General features: G+C 43.7%; 1 protein-coding gene across 1 annotated transcript in view; it reads left to right on the forward strand.

Annotated features, from left to right (window-relative positions):
- Lifr (LIF receptor subunit alpha) overlaps positions 1-25874 on the forward strand; it is a 64709-nt gene extending 38835 nt beyond the window's left edge. The window contains exons 6-21 of the mRNA XM_051150934.1: positions 1953-2116; positions 3662-3836; positions 5700-5954; positions 8537-8666; positions 9055-9224; positions 11354-11499; positions 13184-13346; positions 13654-13724; positions 14592-14805; positions 17499-17678; positions 18881-18982; positions 19536-19703; positions 21521-21682; positions 22737-22830; positions 24509-24587; positions 24964-25874. Coding sequence (XP_051006891.1) covers positions 1953-2116; positions 3662-3836; positions 5700-5954; positions 8537-8666; positions 9055-9224; positions 11354-11499; positions 13184-13346; positions 13654-13724; positions 14592-14805; positions 17499-17678; positions 18881-18982; positions 19536-19703; positions 21521-21682; positions 22737-22830; positions 24509-24587; positions 24964-25587 — 2897 coding nt within the window. The 3' untranslated portion in view covers positions 25588-25874. The remainder of the gene's footprint in view (positions 1-1952; positions 2117-3661; positions 3837-5699; positions 5955-8536; positions 8667-9054; positions 9225-11353; positions 11500-13183; positions 13347-13653; positions 13725-14591; positions 14806-17498; positions 17679-18880; positions 18983-19535; positions 19704-21520; positions 21683-22736; positions 22831-24508; positions 24588-24963) is intronic.
- Positions 25875-26391: the final 517 nt, after the last annotated feature.

Below are 26391 nucleotides of genomic sequence, written 5' to 3' on the forward strand. Positions count from 1 at the left end.
ATGCAGCTTCCACGCCGTGGCTCTCTGGGAAGTGCGTCCCACGCCCTGGTATAGCTGACACATAACTGACTTTGCTCAGACTTTAAATCCACACGTTCCCAGGTCATGCACAGCTTTAAATATTAGATCTGGTATAAAACAAATCCATCAAATTTTAGTAAAACCAAATTTTACAAAGATATTTTAGGTACCAACACTGACAGAAGAGTAATGGCTTATCCTGCCCTTTTCCTGTACTTGGCAGCCACCCAACTTGTTCCTGAATATTTATTTACTCCTGCGTCTTCTCACTTTTCATGACTTTATTTACCATGAACTTCATAAGAAACAGAAGTGAGGGAGGAAAAAAAAAAAAAAGGCAGGTCTCTGGATTCCCTCTAACTTTTCCTCAGTTGAGGAAGAATCTTGCAAGTATGCCTGCATCTGTTTCTGCCACTGGCAAACCCATGTGTCATAGATGGGGTCACACACATGCCTTATTTCCCACCGATTTGAGACTTTAGGTCACGTACCGCGGCCAGGGAGACTTGAAGACATAAGCGTCACTCTTCCTGCTGCATCACTTCACTTTACAGCCTCCCTGCAGACACGCCCAAGCTCTCGAGCAGGGTGTCTCTCACCTTCACTCATTCTCTCACACTCAGTGTCAGCCACAGCCATCCCAGCTTCCGGCAGGAAGCGCAGATGAACCCTCCCTTTCACGGTTGCCTTGGCCATGGTGTTTCAACACAGCAATAGAAAAGTAACTAGTACAAAGGGGCCACACTCTCATCCCTGTCTGTGCTCTTCTTTCTTCACCCTGAACTCTTGTCTTATTTGGACTATACGACGCTTGCTGCTTCTCAACTCCGTGGTCCTGTAGTTTGTCCGCTTTCCTTCTAGTTTGAGCTCTTCCGCCTCTGGACTCTTGCTGGCGTGACCAGCTCCTCGGAGGTGCAGTTGTTTGCTGCAGTCTATACGTCTGTGTCCCTGTTCCTTTTTCAGCCCCACACAGCAAGCTCTTCTGGACTCCATACATAGGTTCAGCTGGTGGTTCTCACAGAGCCAGCTGCAGAGTGCTCCGCCCACCCGCCGCTTGTTCTTCCAGCCAGCGTATGGCGTCTTCCCATGGCTTTCCATGCCATTTCCTTTCTGCTGCTTCTGGGGAGTTCCTGGGGGACCCTGGGGAAAATCTTGACTATTTCTTTCTTCTTATGGTGAATCCTTCATGCCTCTGATTCAGTCATTTCTTCAAAGCAGAGTTTTGTCTTTTTTCCATATTCAACATTATAACGCATAGCTTCTTCCTCCAGGCAAGATTTCTCCCTCCCCCCCTGGGCTGACCAGCTGGCTTATGTCTGTCTCAGCCTGAACATTGCCAGGCAGCTTTGTCAGCTCCTTCCCTCCTGCCCTTCCTCACAGTGAGCCTTTGCCTTCTGAGCTCCATTCCAAATCATTAGAACCATCTTTGTTGTCTAAGGACAGCCACAGCTTGAAGTGGGTGCTGTCCCTCATTTGAGGGGCTTTGCGGCTAGGAGGCTCGGAGGCACGTGAGGAGCTGTAGAGCACCTAAGCGTTCTCTTACCTGTCTTTTTTTTTTTTTTTTTTTAAGGCTCAGCCTGCTGCCACCCCAGGCAACCTCTTTCACTGCTTCAGTGTATGTCCCCAACCAGGTGACATAGGAGTGTTGTGGGAACCCTGCCGCTATCTGTAGCAGGAAATGTGTCATGTATTTGAAATGGCCAGCTGATAATTTTCTCAAGTTTGTCTCATTCGTCACCAGGAGCATCCTGTACAAATAAAAACTTCTGCCTTTTTTTTTTTTTTTCCTTCCAGTGACTGGTTCAGAGGTTTGCTTTGAATGCCACATTATTTATTTATGGAGTTTAGAAGTCACTGATAAATTGAAGTACACTGTGAAAAATACATTATTTATTTGACTAAAAGTTTTTGTTTTTCTTCCCTATTTTAAGCTTTAATTCCAGACACTCCTGAGATCTTGGCTTTGTCTCCTGACTTCCGGACCTCCATGTTACTACTGAAGTGGAGTGACAAAGGTTCCGCTTTTCCTTACCCCTCAAACGCCACATGGGAAATTAAGGTTCTACGGAGTCGGAGTATGGAAACCGTAAAATTAGTAAGTTTGGGTGAAAACACACTTCTCTGTGATACTAAAGAAACCACAAAGCTTTCCTAGCATTCACAGTGGCCTCCACGAGTTTGGGGACTATTGAAGAGATAGACTGTGTATCTTTCAGGGTCCTTTAAGAACCATATGTGATTTAAAAATCACTCATGTGCTGGTTGGGTAGCTCAAGGGTAAAAGCACTCACCACACAAGCCTGACTTGCTGAGTTTGATTTCTGGAACCCATGGTCAGAGAAGAGAACCAAATTCTGAAAGTTTTCCTCTGATCTCTGTGTGTACACTGTGGCATGTGTGCTGATCTCTGTGTGTACACTGTGGCATGTGTGCTGATCTCTGTGTGTACACTGTGGCATGTGTGCTGATCTCTGTGTGTACACTGTGGCATGTGTGCTGATCTCTGCGTGTACACTATGACATGTGTGCTGATCTCTGTGTGTACACTGTGGCATGTGTGCTGATCTCTGTGTGTACGCTGTGACATGTGTGCTAATCTCTGTGTGTACACTATGACATGTGTGCTGATCTCTGTGTGTACACTGTGGCATGTGTGCTGATCTCTGTGTGTACACTGTGGCATGTGTGCTGATCTCTGTGTGTACACTGTGGCATGTGTGCTGATCTCTGCGTGTACACTATGACATGTGTGCTGATCTCTGTGTGTACACTGTGACATGTGTGCTGATCTCTGTGTGTACACTGTGGCATGTGTGCTGATCTCTGTGTGTGCACTGTGACATGTATGCTGATCTCCACGTGTATACTATGGCATGTGTGCTGATCTCTGCATGTACACTGTAGCATGTGTGTGCCCACACTTACACATGCATGCCAAACAAGAACAGAAAAGTTAGCAATAAAAATGTTTTTTTTTTTTAAATCACTTGTATAATGATAGTAGAAAATTTAAGACATGAAAGGAGAATAGTCTCCTGATTCTACAACTTGGGTGCAGTAAATGCCTTTTACATAAACATACCCTTACATAAAGGAGATATAAGCTTATTTTCAGTTTTTTCAATCATTCTGTTATATTTCTTTGTCCATTATTATACATAAAATAACTATTTAACTGTAATAATAATAAAATAATAATTGAGACGTCAATAAGCCTTTAACTTACCAGTCTGAAGCAACATTGGTGTGTATGTTACTTCTCTCTTTCTCTCCCCATCTCAGTGCTAATTTTGCTAATTTTTTTTTTTTTTTTTTTTACTTTTGAGAATATGGGAATCATTTCTGTAGTGAAATATTTTCTTGGGTGCTTTATAGAATGTTTTGATGAGTGTCAACACCTGTAAAGTGTCGTAGGACCTAATGTTGACAAGGGACTGCAATTGAGTAATTATAGTATTAGCATGACTTTCCCGTTGTGCTCTACAGAAACAGATTGTTGTACAAAAGTGTAGGCCGTTTGCCTTCATAGCATTACTCTGTGGCTGACGGCACACACTTTAAGAGGTCCTTCTGTTTGTTTATCCTGAAGAATGGCAGAACATAGCATTCTTTGGAGGCATGATTGTGTGTTTATTTCTAGGTGTCATTCAACACAGTGCTGAGTGGGAAAGATACAGTTCACCACTGGAACTGGACCTCAGAGCTGCCCTTGGAATGTGCTCCTCACTCTGTGGGCATCAGATGGCGCATTGACAACCATCATTTCTCTGGGTATAAAGAGTGGAGCAACTGGAGCCCCCTGAAGAACGTTTCCCGTAAGCGAACCCTTACAGGTCCTTGTTTCACATGCGTTAGGGTGCTTAATGGGAAGGGCTGGCATATGCTCTTAGGTTTTTGTTTTGAACCCCAGTAGCTGTCTTCTAAAGCGTCCACCCTGGAACTGTGGATTAAAGAAGTCTAAGACCCACTCCAGAAAGCTGTGCAAAAAATCATTTGACTATTAAACAAAACTCTTCTAACGGGTAGTTAGATATAAAATGCTGGCCGAGTGCCTGGGGGCCCAGGGTCATCAGTGGCAATCAAATAAGTTCTAGAAAGCGTTCGATGTTCATTACAGGTGGACAGTCTATGAGCAACATCAGATAAGGAAGGGACCAGAAGCAGCTGGGTAAACACAGAGACTGTGGCAGTTGAGCAAGACACTGTCAATATAACCTAGGACGGCCGAGTTCAGAAACGACAAGGAGGCATGAGCCGTGGGCAGCAGAATCTGATTTGGGGACTAGGTGCTTGTGTCTGGCTGGGGGTGGGGCTGTTCACCGAGGCTGGAAACGTCGGTCTGGCCTCCAGAGACATTGGTGACAGCTGCAGATGTCCCGCTGGGAATCACAGCTATGCATGGGATTTGAACTGCTTAGATTCTGAAGGCGAATGTATCTTTGGAGAGGGGAGTTGGGACGCTTGGAAGCTCCTCCTTGGGAGCTCTCCTGTCTGCAGAAACACCAAAGGAAGGTCAGCAGCCTGAGGCCTGAGAGTGGCCTAGAGGTCAGTGTGGTGGGACCCAAGAAAGGAGGGAGATTGAAGAGGAGGAGTTTGGACAGTAAGTCAGAGGGGGCCTCGAATCGAACACACGGGGCTTTCGTAGAACGGTGGAGGTAGAAGGCAGCTGCCAGGGAAGGGTGAGGGCTAGAGAGGACGCCAGATGCCCTTGTGTAAAGATCTGCAGTTAGGAGCAGAGCCGGGGTGCCTGGCCTTCACCTGCAAAGTTCTGCTAGTTAGCATTTGGAGTGTTCCCCATTTGTTTGCTGATGAAAAGTAAATCTTCTCCAAAAGCACATCATAGTTTCAAAGAAATACACTGACTCGCTGAGTGATACCTTCTGTGTGCACATTCTGCATGTGTGTACAAACCCTTAAATATTAACCTGTGACCTTCGACCTTGGCCTGCGATCTGGAACAGTCCCTGCAAAAGTAAATAAGGCCAGAGTTTCGTTTCTTGTTTGTGTCTTGCTCCTTTGAAACCCTAGAGACATGCTTCTCACTTGGGTCTGCATTATTTCACTCCATCTACAGTGTGCTTTGTAGATACCGAACTATTTTAAGCTCATCTTAGGAGTCAAATATGGTGGCTTATGCTTGCAATCCCAGCGATCAGCAGAGGCAGGAGGATTGCTGTGAGTTTAGGTCAGCTTTGGCTCCATGGTGACTACCAAGCCCTCCTGGGCTACAGAATAATACCTTGTTTCAAAATAATAAAAATAAGGAGCTCTGTTGGTAAAAATGCCCTCCACTAAAGTAATTCTGTGACACCCAAGCTTGGATCCCTAGCACCTCCTCGAAGGTGGGCATGGTAACATCTGAAACCCTAACTCCATGGGCAGGCAGATTTCCTTCTCTACAGTCTTGCTAAATTGATGAGGTCTAGGCTCACTGAAAACCCCTATCTCAAAAAAGAGTGGAGAGACATTAAGACACTGCATGTCAGCCTTTGGTCTGCACACTCATGCACACACCTCCACGATCAAGTGCGTATATCACACTAAATAGGTAAAAACAAACAAGCCAACAATTAAGTGAAAATAAAGAATCATCCTAGGAGACAAAAAAGATAATCTAAGTATACAGCTTTGTGTAAAAGATGTCTGAAATGTTTGCGATTCCTCTTGTTTCTTTCTAGGGCCTCGTGGTTCTGAGCCTGAAGTTTTTCCTCAAGACATAGTGGTACTCGCAGGCTCAAACATAACATTTTGTTGTTTAAGTCGAACAAAAGTGCTTTCGGGGCAGATTGGCAACACGCTTCGTCCTCTTATCCCTCTTGATGGGGAAGATGTTGTAATCCACGTCCTGAATATACCTTTCTCTGAAGACAGTGGATCGAATGTGGTTTTCACAACACATTATGACGTGTACGGAGCAGTTATTTTTGCAGGCTGTAAGTATGTCACGTCAAATAGTTCCTCCTAGCCTGTGCCGGTCCCTTCTGCAAGCTGATTCTTTACCTTCCTTAGTTCCTTGTTCAGCAGCACAAACACCACACAAAGGCTCTAGAACAGCTGTATAGGAATTCTAAACCTATGTCCTACGTCACTACTGTTCTATCAATCCTAGGAGTCCTAATAAGGTCAGGACATCCAGCAACTGAGGTTTGGTTTACATTCTTCTTCTTTTTCTTTTTTTTTAAATATTTATTTATTTATTATGTATACAGTGCACATTAGATCACATTATAGATGGTTGTGAGCCACCATGTGGTTGCTGGGAATTGAACCCAGGACCTCTGGAAAAGCAGTCAGTGCTCTTAACCGCTGAGCCATCTCTCCAGCCCTTGGTTCACATTCTTAGCTTCAGGCTTGATTTGAAGTCCTTACTACATGTAGCACTTCTTAATTCTTAATTGGCCATTTCTCAGGAATAATTTCGTATGCATTTGTTCCCCATTTAACTGAAGTAAACCCTTAAGTTGCCAGGTTTAAATATTATGGTGATTTTAATAGTATGCTGTCTCCCTTCCAACTTTTAAGTAGCGTATTTGAGGACAGCAGAAAGATGGAGGCTGAGATGTCTTATTCTTTGTGCATTCTGCCTGTAATGTGGGCGCCCTTCCTTCAGGGAGACCTTTGTTAGGTGATGGATCACTCCGATAGAAGCTGTGGCGCTGCTGCTCTGCCCTTGCAGCTTGTGCACCGTCTGCAGAGAACCACAAGTTTAGGACCCTCAGTTTTCACATCTAATTCTCTGCTTTCTACTTTCTCCCTTGTGGCACCACCTGTAGCAATGATGCTCGTGTTTCCTGAGCTGTGAATTTATAGGTTCCGAATTTGGTCTCTGAGTTGTCACGACTAAAGCAATACAAAACAGTCTGGGTGGATGTTGCCATGTTCCGTTCGTCTGTTTTTAGTGATTTTTATCCCTTTTTGACCCTTATGAGGAACCCCCATCAGATGCTGGTATGCCAGCAGCAACTGAGTCAGGTGGCCCACAGTGAGTCTTGCAATCCTGGTTGGCCTGGAATTCCTAGGCATTCCAGGCTGGACTCAACAGAGCAGCCTGCCTCTATGAGAGGATAGGATTAAAGGCATGCACCACCGTGGCACCACTTAAATAGCTTTTTAAAAATTGCATTTTATGTTTGCTGGCATATTAACAACAGGTGGTTTCTATCTCGACGTGTCTGACTTCAGTTTAATTCTTTTATAAGTTAATTTCTTGGAAAAGAAAATGAGTACATTTCAAATATTGTCCTCTCATTTTTCTCCTGTCACATTCCTGTGTCTTCTTAATTCATCCTTACTATTTGAACTTTAAATAGATGACTTTAATGTGCACACTCCACACCCCAACATAATCATCACCGTAAATGTGTTCTAATTTTCAGTGTGTAGTTTTAATAAAGTGGTAGACCATTTTACCTTAGATTTAAAGTAACTTCTAAAACAAGCATATCAGTGTTTATTTAATTGTGTAATCTCATAAAACCACCAGTAAAACATTGACTAATCATCCTTAGTATTAGCTTAAATGTCATTAGAGGGCCTGTGAGGTCTCAGCAAGCAAGGAAGGAAGGACACTTGCCCTACAGTCCTGTCACATGAGTGTGATCCTCGGAACCCACACAGAGTTAGGAGGGAGGCAGCTCCACTTACTTGCCCTTTGACCTCCACACATGCTCCATAGCACACATGCCCACACACATCATGCACACATGCAATATTAATAATTTTAAAATTTAAAACTAAATAAAGCCTTACCAGGATCTCTAGGGAGAATATAAGTATAGAAACATTTATATTTTGGTTGACATCTAGCTACGATTTTAAAAAATCAGTCCCTTCAAAGGTAAGAATTCTTTTACAGAACATTTCAACAGGCAGATAAGTTGTTTTTAACCTTTATAGAAAATGAAAAATATATATGCATAAATATAACATCAAGATAGATCAGGATCTATATGTTTGGTTATGCGTGATTATAGAGATCATTTTCTATAATGAAGTGCCAGACTATAATGGTTTCAGATACCACTTTAAAGTGTTTTCACCTTCCTCCCAGAACTGACCTTTTTCTTCTGCTTCTGCCCCGAGTAAAGCCATAGGGAACAGTCTCTGTGGCAGCCGTGACTTTTAGCACTCTTGGTACTTCTTTCTCCATCACAGTGGGTAAATAGATAGGACGTGGTATAATTTCAAACTGTGGGTTCTGATGACTTAGCTTAGAAGACTTGGAAGTAGCGCTTAAGGAAAAAGCAACCTAGTTTGTTTCTCAAGTTGCTGGTGGGAACCTAACACATGAGCTGAGAGTCGCTCCTGGGCATCTCAGTCCATTGTTTCTGATGCGATACGAACTGTAACAACACGCCTTGCAGAACAGCGATAACTTCTGCACTCTTCAAAAGGGAAATGTGTAAACAGCAAACCACTTCAAGGGACGTACGCAAAATCTCATGTAGCGTAGCTGTAAAACTGCAGTTTGGGGGAAAAATACATGTGACAACTTTGTCTTCCTTTCTGCTCTTAGATCCACCTGATATTCCTCGGAAGCTGAATTGTGAGACACGTGACTTAAAAGAGATCAGATGTAGTTGGAACCCAGGAAGGCCAACGAGACTGGTGGGGCCACGAAACACAGAGTACACTTTATTTGAAAGGTAATGGTGACCAGGAAAGAGTGCTGGTGGCGAAGTCCTTGGAAGGACCTGCTGAGTGATGTAGGGCCGTGTTCTGGCACGCCGCCCTCACGCAGGTGGACAGGCAGTACCGTCTGCACTGCAGCGACTGCAGCTGACCCACATGCAGCTGCGCTTCTGGGCCCCTTCTCTCTGATGCCTAAAGGGAGGGGCCACATACAGTCTGTCCAGGTGGTGGTTTATGCCTGGTTGTCTTCTGTATCCCACACAGTTTCCTGAGTTTGTCATCAGTCTTTAATTAGCAACAAACTTTTTTATAAAGATCAGTAGAAATCTGCCCATCTTTGGCCCCACAATATTTACATTTTACAATCTTGAAATTATGTTTGTTTTTTTTTTTAACTGACAGCATTTCAGGAAAATCCCTCGTGTTTAAAAGGTTTGAAACACTTCCAAATGAAAGCTACTGGTTAGCCTTCCAAATGCTTCCTGACCAAGAGATTTATAACTTCACCCTGACTAGCCGCAATCGCCTGGGGCAAGCAGCATCAGCACTGCTCATCAACGTAACTGAAAGAGGTGAGCCACTGTTGCCAACCAGCGTCTGTAAACAGCCACAATAAAAATAACACACACCGTGCCTGGGGACTCCTGAAAAGGGTGTAGGGATCCATGTTCACTGTTTATTTTCTTTGCAGTGTTTTTCCCAATTTTATAATTAATTAATTAATATATTTATTTATAATTTTTATCTTAAATAACTAAAATGAATAATTTAAAATTTGACTATTTTTTGAATTGAAATAAAAGTTTGAGTCATTTAGATAACAACTATATATGGCTTTGTCTACTAATTCTTGATATTTGAACATTTTTTGGCCCAGTTCTTGGGGTTTTTTGGGGGGGGGAGTTGGCGGGGCTGTTTGTTTATTTCGAGACAGGGTTTCTCTGTGTAACAGCTCTAACTGTCCTGTAACTCGCTCTGTAGACCAGGCTGGCCTTGAACTCACAGAGATCCACCTGCCTCTGCCTCCCAAGTGCTGGGATTAAAGGCGTGCACCACCCCCACCCTCACCCCCCCCCCCAACCCCAGGTAGGCCCAGTTCTTAAAAACAGTTACTTAAATTTTTTCCCTCAGAAGTTATTGCAAAAATAATGAGTACTTTGTGAAGTCGTTTGTCTTTCCTCAGCGAGAACACCAAACCCAGCACAGTGGTCCTGGTGCAGAGTGTTCACCAGGCTAGTGATCTAGACAAATCATGTGCTCAGGATTACGTGTGCTCGCTAGAATGTGCGTTTAAACATGCTAAAGGGGGCAACATGGGAAAGTCAGAGCAGGAGCTATCTTAACTGTGACAATGCTCATCTGTGCATGTGCACAGATAACCCGTGTCACTCTGTCAGTCTCTGTCACTGTTGGATGGCACTAGCTACCTGTTCTTTATCCCCATTTTGTCATCTTGAGTATATTATAAATGAAATCACACAGTGTGTAAACATTTGGGGCTGGTATTTCTTAGGAGTATATCCTTGAGGGATATACAAATTGTGCATTCATTGTTAGTTATAGTTTATTTATACTGTGTGTGCCAGTGATTTCTGATCCATTTTATTTTCTTTTTGATTTTTTTCCCCCAATACTTCACACAGCTCAAACTAGAAATAAGATACACATAGTCTTTCTGCAGGTGTCCCACCATCAGCCCAAATGTAATAATGCCATGACAGGCTCAGCCACATCCTGAGGCCTCACGAAGACTCACGAAAGCAAGGGATAAAAACAAGTGCTTTGTCATCAGTCTGGCGAGTAGAGAGTAGAGGGTCCCACTGCCTCCTCATTACTTTTTATCATTTTTAAATATTATTTTTATTTTGTGTTATTTGTGTGGGTCCGTATGTACTGTGTGTGCCACTTACGCAGGTACCTGCAGAGGCCAGGAGAGGGAGTCAGATGCCCTGCAGCTGGCGTTTCAGGTGGCTGTGAGCTGCTCCGTGTGGGTTCTGGGAACTGAAGTCAGCTCCACTGGAAGAGAATGAAATGATTTTAATGAATGACCCATCTCCATCCTCTACTTTTTATCTGTTATTCCATCCTGTCATCTTTATTTCCTGTTTCATCTTAGAGTCAGGCAGCCACATTTTATAGCTGATGGTATTGCTGGCATTTGTCTGCACTGAGTCTTTCACTCTCTTCCCATGTGTATAGTTGCTTTTTCCTTTGATCCTCAGAGTCTACAGCCATTGTAAAACTTAGGCTCCTGTGCCACAGCGAATCCCTGTAGCAGTCAGCATCTCTCTCTCTCTCTCTCTCTCTCTCTCTCTCTCTCTCTCTCTCTCTCTCTCTCACACACACACACACACACACACCTAGTACCAATCGCTGTCAGTTACTTTCTGTTTTTCTCATTCTCTATGTACACTGCAAGTCTCTTAAAGGCACTGTGGTCTTAACACCGTTGAGCACTCCCAACACCAGATGAAGAGCCCCGAGCACGCTGGTTCCTTAAGACCACATGGATGTGATATCAACAGTCTAATAAGGTTCGAGGGCTCGACCCAGACTGCACTGGCTTTCGTATTAATAACGCCACCTTGCTCCTCCTCTGCCCACACATGCACACATACTTTGCCTCTAGTTTGTCTTACCAGGAGAGACCCCTTCACCTTGAAACATTTAAAGGTGTTAATCTTTACAATTCTATTTACAGTTGCTCCTCATGTTCCTGTTTCGCTGAAAGTGAAGGACAACAGTTCAACAGTCGTTACACTTTCTTGGCACTTACCAGGAAATTTTGCAAAGATTACTCTTTTATGTCAAGTTAGAATTTATAAAGCTAACTCGGAAGAAGAAGTGGTAAGTAAAATTCTCCCGGAACTTTCTTGTTTGGTTATTCTGAATAAAACACCCAGTGCCAAATATAAGTAATCAAATTGGTATGTATAAACTCTCAAAACATTTATTACAGAGATTCCCCAAGCCTAGCAAGACCTTATATACCACTGTGATGGCAGCATTCTAATTTGCATTTGAAACAGATGTTACCCTGGACATTAAAGACTATACATTCTGCTTTCACTGTTCTGAATGCTCTCCGGCTTAGTGTAATACCTGCCTGTAGGTGGTACTCGGAAGTTTGTGAATCACAAAGTACCTTTTACGGTTGCCTTTGACTAACTGGCACAAGAGAGTACAAGGGAATTTTAAGTTGTTAAGAGCATCAGTGAAAGCAAGTTGTAATGGTAATTATAAGTCAAGACAGGACTTTTTAATGCATTTAAAATAATTAGATTGGTGTATACTGTACCCTTTTGTAATTTGTGGTAACTCTGAAGTAAGTGGTACTGTAAATTCATTTGGCAAGTTGCTGGTTTCTGTAAAAGCATTTAGTACACAATGTAGCCTGAAAAGCCACTTTGTAACAAGCAACTGAGAGCTCAGAGACTTTCCTGGCACATTCAGCCTCAAATTTGTGTAAAGTTGCTTCATTTTAATGTTATTTAATTTAATTGAATTTTTGTCTAACTTTTTTGTCTATTTACTACATTCTCAGTACTATAGTTGAGGTGACACAGACACAAGCCAAGCATAAACCATACCACTTGCCTCCAGGTCAGTTTCCAGTGTCCTTGGAATAATGTATTTAATCCTCAAGCTTGTCTCTAATTACCAAATTGTGTTAAAAGTTTAGTGACCACTAGCTAGTCACTGGTTATCAAGATAATATCTGTACAGTTTAACTGACCATTATTATTTAGATCTAACAATTAGATTAAAAATGCATCCCAATATTTTATTGGCTACTCTGTATTAGGTCCCAAGAAATTCCTTTTTCCCAAACTCTGCCATTTAGACAAAAGCCAGCATTCCCTCAGCAACTTAAGATAGTCCCAATTTCTAAAAGGAGTCATTCTCCTGATCTCTGGCGAAAAGGGACATATGTCTCTTCCACTAACCTATGTCTGTGGTGCCCGTTAGCATATCAAGGTCTATGCTAGCTTCTAGGCTCCCTCAGGCCTTACTCCAGTTACCTGTTCCAGAGTCTCCCTGGCTGGCTTAGCCCACCATACCCTAACCCTCTCCAGCTTCCCTTGCCTTCCTAGCATCTCTGACTCCTACGTCGCTTGACCATTTTGGCTGCCTGCCTGCTTGGTTGCCATGCGCTCTCTTCGCTCCTCCTCCCTTCTCGTCCTCTCTTGCCCGCGCCTCCCCTCCACTCTGTTCAGTCTGGACTCTTCCAGATGCGGCTTGCTGTTCTCTCCGTCCTATTTACAATAAAACCCACTCTTCGGTCACACCCAGCAGAGCTCTTATGCTCATTTCATTTATGCACTATGGAGCATAATTCTATTAATAATAGTTTTCCCATAAGCACAAAACACCGTGAACTCTGCTATTTTATTTTCAAACTGATGTGACATTTGGTTGATTTATGTTACAAGTGCAAACTGGTTTTATAGCAAAAATATAATGCATGTGAGCATATTATATATTCATACGCATTAAATACCCATATATGTATTTACTTGTTTTCAAATAGCGGAATACCACAATCAAAGGAGTCGAAGATTCGGTTTATTTTGTAAACGTGGATAAATTAACCCCGTATACTACGTATGCTTTCCACGTCCGCTGCTCTACTGAACCTTTCTGGAAGTGGAGCAAGTGGAGCAATGAAAAGCAGCACTTAACCACAGAAGCCAGTGAGTCAGGGGACCTTGTGCCTAATTATCAGCAGGGAGACGGGAGTGTACAAGACGGGGGTACAGTTGCATGCCGTCGAGGGGGGTTTTCCACCCGTTTCCTGGGCCTGTGCGTCCTGTAGAACTTCATAGGTCAGTTTCATTTTAGCATTTCTCTGTGGTTTCACCTTCCAAAAGGAAGCCACATTGGATGGAGAATTCCAGACACCCTAGAGTGAAATGTCAAGCACCCTCATTTCGGTCACTGCTGTGCCCACTGCCTTGCAGTTTAGATCTTCACATTCTAACTTGTAAATCTTTGTCCTAGTTCCTTCAAAGGGACCCAATATTTGGAGAGAGTGGAGTTCTAATGGGAAAAAGCTGTACATCTATTGGAAGGTAAATATCTGTGGGTACCTCGGATGGTTAAAAGTTTTTATTTTGCTCAAGTGCCCAATGTGCAAACAGTATCTTGGATTTTGTGAATACTTTAAATTTTGCTTGTGTATGCAGTATTGGGCTATATTGATAAATGGTACATGAAGTGCAGGGCCACTAAGACATGTACAAAGAGCCCAGGCAGCCTCCCAGGCTGGCTAACTTACCATCCCCCAGCCCCATGTTTCTGTCCCCACTCGCGATGTCCCAGGCACTGAGAGAGGGTCTCACCTCGCTTGTGAACACTTCACTGTGATCTTATGAGGCCCGTAACACCGCGTAGTGTTCACAGGAAAACTTACAGGAATTGGTTCTTCTACCTTGTGGGTCCTAAGAATTGAACGTAGATCTTTAGGTGTGGCAGCGGGCACCTATACCTGCTGAGCTGTCCTGACAGTCCTCCTTCGAGGACTTTTCTAATGTTCCATAATGGTCATGTGGTGTGTAGGAGGAGGAGAGAAAGCACATGGCAGAACACTATGCCTGACCATACCTTAGTCCCTCGGGCTGTGTCTTAACTGTTTTGCTTCTGGAAATTGTAAAAATAAACACTGGTTCACATTAATGTTTACATTTCTGTGGACTTTTAATACTTAACAAGTGCGAATCTTTTTCAGTATCCCATGCTTTTTTTATTTTTTTAATTTTTTTATTTTAACCCGGGTCTCAGTGGATTTTTAAATTTGGGTTTCACACTACTAAATGCTTCATATTTTCTTGTCACGTTTCTTTGGGAATTTAGCTCCAGTTTAGGCCTGATGCTCTTGCCCATGTCTTGTAACTTTGCCCAAGTAGTGGTGACAGAATTTGTTTTTCTGCTTCTCGTAGCCTTTATCCATTAATGAAGCGAATGGAGAAATACTTTCCTATAAAATATCATGTTCATCCAATGAGGAGACACAGTCCCTTTCTGAGATCCCCGTTTCTCAGCATAAAGCGGAGATACAGCTGGATAAAAGTGACTACGTCATCAGCGTGGTGGCAAAAAATTCTGCTGGCTCCTCGCCGCCTTCTAAAATAGCTAGTATGGAAATCCCAAATGGTAAGTGTTTGGGAGAGCTTACAAGGGCTGGCAGGTGGGCAAGGACCCTCTGTGTCACTTGCTCTAAGGTGGCTTTAATTTTCCTCGGGTACCCTGGTCCTCCCATGCTATTTGCATATTATGCAAATGGAGGACCAAGGACATGGATGTCTGCTGCTCCTTGAGAGATACAGTCAATGGTATTTTGTTTTGTTTTGTTTTGAAGCAAGATTCTGCTGTGTGGTTCAGACTAGCCTTGAACACACTAGATAACCAGGCTGGACTTGAACAGGCAACTTCTGCTTCAGCCTTTCAGATGTCTTCAGGATTGACTTGAAGCCTACGATGTGGAAGATGATAATTACAATGTATGCTTGTTCATAGAGTATGGAAAGTCGTGGTTATGGATAATACTCTGAGAAAGAAATAGTTTAACTGGCTCATCAAAGACCATTTAAAAATATCTTTCCATGACATAGAGTTCCTGTTGTCAATCTATTTTTGCAGCCTGGCAGGCAGGGAAACAAACAAACAAACAAAACCCAACAAAACACCACTGGTTTTAATTGTCAGCTTTATGGTAAATTGATAATTTTTTCCTTGTGTGTATTTTTGCTTTGCTTTGTTTTGTTTTAAGGCAAAGTCTTGTATAGTCTAGGCTGTCCTGGAACTTGCTTATGTAGCTAAAGATGACTATAAATTGATTTTCCAGCCTCCAAACCCAGCATAGAAATTTTTTATTTTGACAGGGAGGTCTTTCCAAAGGCCAGATTATATTTTTAATAAGGATTATAATACACAAAACTCCAACATGATATACTTTTAAAATTTCAGTGTTTTCCTGTAAATTGTACAGATTGCCAGTAACTCACACATTCCTTCTCAGCTTTTACAGGGACTTTTTATTAGCATATATTAATTGCACAGAGTGGTGCATTTGAACTTGGTATTTTTACACACACATATCATCTTTGCCCTCGGATGATCTTCATCTCTGCCCTGCCCCCCCTCCACTTCCCCACATACTGCTTCCCTCCTCCCTGGCAGCTGGATAGCATGCTGAGTCATGGGTTTTAAATGGCCACTTCCGCCTCCTCTTTCAGCTACTTCCCACTGCTCTTTTGCTCTCCTTTCCCAGCATGGGAACAGCTTTTTACAAATGCCCTCTGACAGAAGGAAGAACAGTCTCCTTAAGTCCCTCAGCATCTCTCAGTGCTCGGTTGCGGTGCTTGTTTATTTGTTGGTACTGACCACAGTCAGTGATTTGTCCTAGGCCATGAACACAGAATTATGTAGCAGGGTTGTTTCAAAAACTGGACACACCCGGACTGCAGCACAGCCCTAAACCTGGGCAAAGGACAGCGTGGCATGTACAGGGCAGCTGGGGTCAGAGGGCCTGGGCCCTTCTGCAAACTTCAGCCTTGTTGTGTTACCTTTAATTACTATGTTGCATTTAGCTAGGGCTCTCTGATCCTACCTATTCTGTGTCCTTGAGAAGGTGATTTACAGATGGAACTGCCATCTGGTCTTGGCTCTCACAGTTACATCCAGCCCACAACTCTCACTCTCAGAGCCAGAGCCCAACTCAGGTTTACATTGTGGCCTTGTAATCACAGTGAGCCAGAAAACTGTCTGGCATCCAAAGCCTTATTAGTATTCTAAACCAGGTGCTCATCTTGTGTTCGGGAGTATCTGAATTGTGAAAAAGTATGGAAATCCTTTCTATGTACTGCCTTTAAAAAAAAAAAAAACCAAACCTTTGAATCTAGATTAGTTGGGCAGGTCGTTCTTTTCTCTTATCCTTGTAGGAACTCCCCTCTCTTTCTTGGCTGTATTGTGCTGCCCTATACCCCAGTCCCTCACACCTCACCTCCATTTTTATCCCTTTGGCCCAATTCAAGCAGAACAGGCAATCAAACCTCCCATAGGTACAGTGCCTGCTCTCACTCTTCAGTGTGTGTGCATCCTCCCCCAGTATCTCATGGTCTCTGGAAAATGCCTCTGTCCTCACTGATTGTCCACCTCATGGCTTTGCTGGTTAACAGCCATTGTCCACTCTCTGCACTACCTCTAAATAGTCCCCCAGCCCGGTGTTTGGGTCCAGGATGCTGGGGTCCTGGAAAGCAGATGCTCAGCCTTTGGGTCCAGGATGCCAGGGTCTTGGAAAGCAGATGCTCAGCATTTGGGTCCGGATGCTGGGGTCCTGGAAAGCAGATGCTCAGCGTTTGGGTCCGAAATGCCGGGGTCCTGGAAAGCAGATGCTCAGCTCTTCCAGTTTTGGATGCTTCCTCTGCATGCTCTATGTGACTCCTTTTCCCACAGACCTCTGCTCACTGTGATGATGAGAGTGAGAGTTGGCTGTCCTCTGGCCCTTTCCCAGCTTCCTGCCTCTTCTCTCATCTACATGGCCATGCTGTGCACACAAGGGTCCTCATTCTAGTGTCAGCCCCTCCACTGTGTGTGCACCTGATTCTAGAAGCTTTTATATTCTCTCCTTGGCTTCTGTGTGAAAGATAAATGCTATAGTTATTCCAATAAGAGGGTAACACTATATCACCTTTTTTAAAAAAGCTAAACATTGCTATCTAGTTCAACTACTATTTTAAAATTTGTGTACAGTGAGATGATTTTTATAACTACCATCCATCTTCTTGAGGTTTGTCTTCTAGAATGGCTTTGACTGCCAGTAAAATGTCGCTCTTTTCTTGCTGAAGATAACATCACAGTGGAGCAAGTCGTTGGGATGGGAAAGAAGATCTTCCTCACCTGGCACCATGACCCCAACATGACTTGTGACTACGTAATTAAATGGTGCAACTCATCTCAGCCCGAGCCCTGCCTCATGGACTGGATAAAAGTCCCTTCAAACAGCACCGAGACCGCCATAGAATCTGGTAAGAACCCACCACACAGATGTGGCTAAGGTGCCATGGGCAGGCATGGCCTGCTTTATTTAGCTTAATTTGATGTGGCTGTGTAGAAAAGACTCTAATCCTTGGAGCTGGGCACTGCTTATCCAGGAATCTACTCCGATACGTCGTCAGAGAGAGTGGCACTGATTTGTGTTTGAGTCATTGTGGTTGTGGTTGGTTTTTGAGGTGGAGCCTCAAACTTAAAGATCCACCTGCTTCTTCTGTGGAAACTAAAGTTGTGCTTCACCACAGGCAGCCCTGAAGATGCTCTCTGTGGCATTGTTTGTACCCTGAATTAGAAATAGCAGATGAGGGAATGCGTAAAGGGTGGTATGGTGATAAAACAGACTTCAGTAGGAATAAAAGTTACGTCCAAGATGGAACAACACAGGAAAACACTTCTGACAAAGAAGACCCAAACTCCACAGGTCTTAGTGAGATGCTGGGCCTCAAAAGCCACATGACGTAGAGGAACTCTGAGCTTCTGTCTCTATCTAACTTTCTGCATTTCTGTGTTTCTCATGTCTGGCATGTTTCACCGAGGCATGTAGTTGATGAGACACTGAAAGGTCCTTCATGAGTTGAAGGGACAGAATTAACTGGGGACAGTTGTAGGGAGGGTGCACAAGCGACAGGGGCACCTGTGTGAGATGCCATGATAAAAGTCACTACTTTGTATGCTAACCTAAAAGAGTAATTAAAAGCCTTCTTATGTGTTGTGTCTTGCTCGGTGGGTGTCACAAAGAGAAGCAAACTCCACAGGCATGGTTCCTCTATCCCTGAAGCTTCGAGCCAGAGCAGAGGTTTTAGTGCCCTGCGACTACAGGGCAGATGTCATTTCCTTCCAACCCAGAAGAGAGGGCATGCAGTGACACAGGGAACTGGCCAGGTGGTATCTAGGAGGCAGGAACAAGATATCAGCCTCTATCACTTTTTTTTCTCTTCAAAGAAATGTCATCTTGTGGTCTGGAAGCCTTTGATTATTATAAAAGTGAAGGTGTTCGAGTTTTGCTTAATATCCTAAGTGTTTACCAATTTTGAAAGAAATAAAACTGTGTTTTTATAATAATAAACTGTAGCTGGTTTTGGAAATTTAGCATGTTATAAATTTTATGCTTCTAAACTAAATGTCCTTGCTTACCTACATATACTTATGAAGGCTCACTGATTTGTTCATCCTACAGATCAATTTCAGCCAGGAGTAAGATATAACTTTTACCTCTATGGGTGCACTAATCAGGGATATCAACTGTTACGGTCTGTAACTGGATATATAGAAGAATTAGGTAAGTTCAGTGACTGAGTTATTTTAAAGCCTGGCTAGTAGGAAAAATTACAAATAGGCAAGTAGCAAGAGTTAATCCCCAGAATATACTGAATTTAGTTGTTTAGATCAAAGAAGATAAAATAATTTCTATCACAAATTTAAAATTTTTAATCACTTACTCTCCATCTACTTGCTTATTTCACAGTTTTTGTATTGACATTGGGAAAGTTAAATCAGGGCTGTCAAAAATTCTTGACTTCTGTTTACAGAAGCTTAACAGTTTGGAAATGTGTCCAGGACTAACAACGAAGAGGGGAAAGTGTGTGAGCTGTGCCTGAGCAGTCACTACAGATGTGGCCTGGTTATCCCAGGGATGCCTGCTTTGCATGAGGCTGTGATCCCTTCCTGAGCTCTACCTGTAGAGGTGTAGACTCTGATGACGCTCAGTCATCAGAGGAGTTCATGGTTGAATAGAGAAAGCAGTTAATTCCAAGATGAGGTGTTTCCGAAGCCAGAAATCTCATAATCTGTTACTGCCCTGTCCTTCCGCAATTGATTTCTTGTTTTGACAGCTCCACTTGTTGCACCAAATTTTACTGTGGAAGATACATCCGCGGATTCAATATTAGTGAAATGGGATGACATCCCCGTGGAGAAACTACAAGGCTTTTTAAAGGGGTATTTACTGTACTTCCATAAAGGAGACAGAGATACACCGAAGTCGAGGGGGTTTGAGTCAGGTGAGTAAATGGCTGCTTTGATTATAGAGCCAAAATATATATAAAGAAACAGCCATAAAGTAAAGGAAAAGGCTGCTGCATAGCTAAATAACAAAACTGTCTGGGAAGTGTACAATAAATAGTGTATAATTCTTTAAAAGTCAAAATCCCTTATTATTAATCCTTTCATTATAAGCCCCACGAAATGGTGGCCACTTGTTACTAGCGTTGCATGATCTATACCCTAGCATAGTATTCATTTTTTAAAATGTGGTTTTATATTTAATAACTATAGAGGCAGGGGAGAGGGGGAAACAAGAATACAAAGAATGGGTTCAGAGCCCCAGTTATAATCAGGAATCAGAATGGCGGCAGATACTACAGAAATGCCTTCAAAATACTGAACAGCTGCATCTTCGGTGAAGAGTCTGCAGCCACTGTCAGTAGCAGAGTAGAGTGCAAAGTCTCTGGGCATGTGAGGCTGCCAGCATTCCTTCTACTGCTCTGCCTTTCTCTGGAACCTACTAGAAGAAAGAATGCTTTTCTTTCCTAGTGTGAAAAAGAAGCGAGGAACACCCAGAAGGGAGCCTGGGAGTTGGCTAGGGCTGCCAGTGAGAGGGCAGCATGGGCCAGGGTGTCTAGAGAAGCCACCCCCATTGGGAGGAAGCGGGAGCCGGGCAGTTGGCTAGGGCTGCCAGTGAGAGGGCAGCATGGGCCAGGGTGTCTAGAGAAGCCACCCCCATTGGGAGGAAGCAAGAGTGTACCGAGATTCACTGAAACACCTGGGAAGAATTGAAAAATCAGTACATAGAGATTTAAAGAAAATTAAGCAGAAGAGGGGGGGGGAAAGCAGTTGTAATAGGAAAAAAAAAAAAAAGGAAATATACCAAGTAGCCCTCTTTTTTGTTTTTGTTTTTTAAATTAATGGCCAATATTTGTGTGATCATAGCAATGTGAGCACTGAATTCACCCACCCATGCTGTCTGTTGATGTTTCCATGGGAACGATGTGCTGGGGGAGGGGCAAGCAGAGTCTAGAGCAGCTAAGTCCTCATCCATCCTTTTCTTACACAAATAGACAGCATCTAAATGTAAAGGCTAAGAACTGGCCATCTGAGGCCACTGTTCTGAAATCCAGGTAAGCTCTCAAAGAAGCAGGCCCTGGCGCTGAAGGGCCATAGAGTTGAGGGGAGGGGCCGGAAGGAGGCTGCCTCATTTTGTTACATTTTGTTAAATTTTGTTCATTACTGCCTGGCTCCTTAATCTCTCCTCTTGCATTATTTTGGTTGAAATTTTTAAGAGCAAAACTGTTATAAAGTCTTCGACCTTTTTTTTGAAGTGACCCAAAGGCATCCCTCATACTATCTTGAGAATTCCATCTTTCCAGTGCCTGCCTGCCTGCCCTCCTCTCTCTCTCTCTCTCTCTCTCTCTCTCTCTCTCTCTCTCTCTCTCTCTCTCTCTCTCTCTCTCTCTCTCTCTCTCTCTCCTTCTGTTTTGAATGCCTTTGAGTTTCAGAGCATTCCCTTAGTCACAGACAGGGAAGTGACTTTCATGGCCTGCCTGCTCTATGCGGGGCATTGTTCTAAGGACAATGCATGGAAACTTTACAGGACAGAAGCTGGGAGCCAAGCCATGCTGTTCCCTTGCAGACTCAGAGAAGGCAGCATTTGGGGCAGTTTAGATGCTGTGACTGGCAGGGATAGAACTTGAATGTAGGCCCAAGATCTCTGGCTGGATGTGGCCAGCAGCCAGACTTGTCTTCCTAGGGGTGACTGGCTGCATGTCTGTCCTTGCGTTTAAAGTGACCTTAGGATGAGTTAAAACATTCTTCATGTTAGGTCATTCTGACATCAAACTAAAGAACATCACTGACACATCCCAGAGGACGCTGAGGATTGCCGATCTTACGGAACAAACCAGCTACCATCTGGTGATGCAAGCCTATACAAATGGTGGCCTGAGCCCAGAGAGAAGCATGATTGTAGTGACCAAGGAGAACTGTAAGTTCCACCCTGCCATAGAGACACCTTTGCCACTAAAGCGATAGTGTCCCTAGCATCTGGGGACTGTGCAGATGTCTTTGCTCAAAGGCTGAGCCAGTGGTCCTCAACCTTCCTCATGCTTCCACCCTTTTAGCCAGTTCCTTGAGTTGCAGTGACACCTCACCTTCAACCATAAAATGATTTTGCTGCTATTTCTTAACTGCAGTGTTGCTACTGTTGTGAATCGTATGCCAATATCTTTGGTGATAACAGTTTGTCAAAGGGGTCACAACCCACAAGGTTGAAAACCACTGCTCGAAGGTTTCTTAGTTCATTGCATTTTTATGTCGGAAAAAGCAGAGTGTTAAAAGACTAAGGAGAGGACCTTTTGTTTTTCTTGTCAGTTATTTCAAGCTACATCCTGATGAGTATCTAAGAAATTAATTAACTTAGAGATGCACCCAAAATCTTGAATCCTAAATGCATAGTCATTAAAAAAAATCCAGTCTGAGTATTTTCCACACTAGTTTGATTTTAGTATGTCTAGGGAGATATGTAAGAAATATTCTCTAGACTTTAGTAAGACACCACACAGTAGTCGAGGACAGTAGCCTCTGGTGTCCTTCACCATGAGAGAGCTTGAGGCTTCAGGCCTCCCCCTCTACCAGGATGGAGTTCGCGTTCAAGTCTGGAGGATGAGGCCTGAGGCTGCGATGCACTAAAGCAGTATTTCCACAGGACGTGACTTTGCCCCGTGGAAGACAACTTGGCAATGTCTGGTGATGTCTTTGACTGCCGTAATTGGAATGCAACTGGCATCTCATGGTTGGAGACCAGGATGTGGCTAAGCCTCCCACGGCGCACAGAACAGTCCTTCCCCACCCTCCTCACACCAGAAAGTTCTGGCCCACGTGTCACCAGGGGCAGGATTGAGTGGTTCTGCTCTGTTCTCCTTACCCTGGATCAGTTATATTTTTGTCTCTTCAAATAATAAATGTCTTGTAACTTAAGTTTATTCTGTATCCAGTCTTTCTAGTGGTGATTTCCAACGCTGATAACTGTTTCTTTCCAGCTGTGGGGTTAATTATTGCCATCCTTATCCCAGTGGCCGTGGCTGTCATTGTTGGAGTGGTGACCAGCATCCTTTGCTACCGGAAGCGAGAATGGTAATGGTGCCAACGTACTCACCTTGTTTTATCTCTACACACTTCACTATGCAGTCATGTTGTACAAATTGGCCAGTATTCCTTTTTTTACTTAGAATGTTGACCTTCAATATGACAGTTATTGAAAATATTTAAAAACTCATAGAGTAAAAGTGTATATTTCCCTTACTGTTTTTATTAATAACTTATCATAATGGCATATTTGCTTCTGATACTTTCATGCATAAATTGACAGTAGCTATCTGCAAGATTAAATGGAACTTATGGATGAGATTGCATGTGTCCTGATGACCCATTAGAACGTTCATTTACTTACACATATGAATGTCCCTTCCATGAAAAAGAGGTTATAATTGGGAATAAAGCAAGCTTGGTTCTTAGAATCTCATAGGAGGTGAGAGAGGCTCTGGAAGGCACAGGCGTCTGTAACCATGCCTACAGAGTGTGAGTGGACACCAGCAAGAGAGAAACAGGGCCAAGGAAAGTAGAGGTGAGCAGGAAGGCTGCCTTGTGGAAAGCCCTGAAGGATAACAGGAGGAGAAAGAACTTTCCAGAGAGAGTGGTTTCAGCAAGGCTCTGAAACTGTATAATTGGGCAAAGAGGGGGAGAGAGGTGGGGCTGGGGCTGGAGTAGACGGGCTCAGAGGAGCAGTGTGCTCCGGGTTGCCTGCCAGGAAATGAGAGGCCACAGTCGTCACAGAAAGGACTTCCGGTTCTTTAAAATGCCATTGTTTATGACAGAAGAGAATGTGTTCTGGCAATCCTGGCTTCTAAATGAAAACAGTAATACTTGCAAATAGAATAACCTATTTTGGCAACTAATTCCAACTTTAAAACCACTATTCTAGTGCCAAAACAAGACGCCTGGAGGCTAGAACACTGAATGTCAGCATGGCCACTGCCCTTGAGGAATCCCAAGCAAGAGGATCCTTAAGTGTTGAGCAAATCTTTTTGCTGATGTTGAATTCCTATCTGAAATTTGTAGCTTTTTTTTCTCCCTTCAGCTGGACAGGCTTGCCACTCATGCCTGTCACCTTTAATACTTTCCTGTTATTTTTTAACCTGGTGACTTGAGACTGTCATCCCAGCACTTGGGAGGCTGAGTCAGGGGCAGGTGCCACAAGTCCAAAGGCCCGCCTGTACTACCATAGGGAGACTACCTCCAAAGACAGAGAAACAACAACAACAACAACAACAACAACACACACACACACACACACACACACACACACACACACTGAAAACAGAATTCATTTTAATGTAAAGGCTCACTGTACTTATCCACCTTGGCTGAGCGCTTCCATGGAACCTGAGTTTTTCTTGTGCAGCCCAAATGCCATGATGATATAAGGGGTGCATGTGCAGATCGGCCCCTTAAGGAACTGCCCCTGCTTAATCTGGCTCTAGTTCAGGTGAGACGTGATTGCAGCCAGCCCTGTAAATTACTTATTTTCATTTCCTTGAGCCAAATAAGGCCTCGTAGCTCGAGCATAGAGTGCTGCTTTGCAGCGTTCACACTGGAGCCCTGTGTCAAAAACTCGGGCGTGTGGGCCCATTTGTGCCTCAGGTGCTCACTGACACTGTCACAGAAAGTCCCCGGCCTAGCCAGAGGCCCTCTTCATATTGCTGCATGTTCGATGCGTCATAGCTACTGGATCTAATTTATTCTTTATTTGAAGGATTAAGGAAACGTTCTACCCTGACATTCCCAATCCAGAAAACTGTAAAGCGCTGCAGTTTCAGAAGAGCGTCTGTGAGGTAAGCCCTGCATCCCTGGGTTTGTCTTTGAGGACAAATGGGCTCCTTCTTCCCTTCTGTCTGTTGTAAGACGTTTGTGAAGTGGCAGCCTGAGGGAAAAAGCACAAAGAACGAAGCTTCTTTAACCGTGTTGAGTGTGCAGGGCTCACCGTCAACGCTTACACTGTGCTTTTTTTTCACTGCTATTAATAGTAAGGAAAATATTGACATGGAGGGAAAAAAGTAGCTTTGCTCTGGATGTGAACTCCAGAGTTGCAGAAGCGCATGTTTATAAACAGATATGGGGGAAAAAAAGTGAAACGTGAGTCTTTTCTGTAAGAGCGGGCCCCACAGGAGCATGCAGTATGTTCAACCACTGTTGCAAATTTATTTCCAGGGAAGCAGTGCTCTTAAAACATTGGAAATGAACCCCTGCACCCCAAATAATGTCGAAGTTCTAGAATCTCGATCAATGGTTCCTAAAATAGAAGATACAGAAATAATCTCCCCAATTGCCGAGCGTCCTGGGGAGATCCCGGAGGCAGACCCCGAGAACCACGTGGTTGTGTCCTATTGCCCACCCGTCATCGAGGAGGAGATTGCCAAGCCCGCCGCAGACGAAGCGGGAGGGGCTTCCCAGGTTGTGTACCTTGATGTTCAGTCCATGTACCAGCCTCAAGCCAAGCCAGAGGAGGAACAGGACAGTGACCCCGTGGTGGTGGCCGGCTACAAGCCACAAATGCACCTCCCCATTAACCCGGCTGCAGAAGACACAGCAGCAGAAGACGAAGCAGATAAGACTGCGGGTTACAGACCTCAAGCCAATGTAAATACTTGGCACTTGGTCTCTCCAGATTCGCCAAGGTCCACAGACAGCAACAGTGAAATTGTCTCTTTTGGAAGTCCGTGCTCCATCAATTCCAGGCAGTTTTTGATTCCTCCTAAAGACGAAGACTCTCCCAAATCTAACGGAGGAGGGTGGTCCTTTACAAACTTTTTCCAAAACAAACCAAACGACTAACCAGGTCACCCTCTGCCACTTCAGTCTGCCATCTCAATAAGCCCCCACTGCTGGTGTCGCCGCAGCAGCTGGAGCGTTCCTGGAGGGACCCTGCAAATGTTGATAGCCAGGGACCTTCACTCCGGGCAAGTGACACTAGAAGTGTTAATGTGCTTTTAATGTACCCTAAAAGCCAAGTGCCGTGACTCAGGGCCCTCAGCCATAGAAACTCATGATTTGAAGCTGTTTTTGATTGAGCCAAAGAATTACTCCGAAGGATCTCAAGACTGACTTTGTCTAGTATATATATATATGTATATATATGCAAAACAAGTCTCACAGCCATTTTCTGTTGTCAATGGTTTTCTCATCTTTGTAGGTTACAGAATTGCAAGTGGATTTACAGGCAAGGGAGAAAAATGCCCAAGTCAAAACAAAGTTAATTTGCCTGACATTTACTGCAGCCTAGAGGAAAACCAAGCACAGATTTTAAAAACTTTTATGATGTCTCTATCCATAGCATTTGCAAAAGCAAATCTATCTTTTAATGTAGCAGCAGCTATTGGCTTTCTGTTTGGTAAAGCGCGCCAATTCTGTGCCTCCTGTATAATGGTTATCAAACGGTTGTCTCAGGGGTGCAAACTTGGGGGAAAAACTGTGGCACTGACCAGCCCAGATCAGAATCGCATGACACTGCTTTAGTAGGGCGTGAGAACCTTTCTCCTGTCGCATAGCTTGGATGCCAACTCCCAATATTGGACATGTCTAGAACCATATCCAAATATCCTCTATTTGCTTTGTGTTATATTACGGTATCTGCTGCGT

The sequence above is a fragment of the Acomys russatus genome, chromosome 9 (genome assembly GCF_903995435.1).
Source record: "Acomys russatus chromosome 9, mAcoRus1.1, whole genome shotgun sequence".
NCBI classification, from domain to species: Eukaryota; Metazoa; Chordata; class Mammalia; order Rodentia; family Muridae; genus Acomys; species Acomys russatus.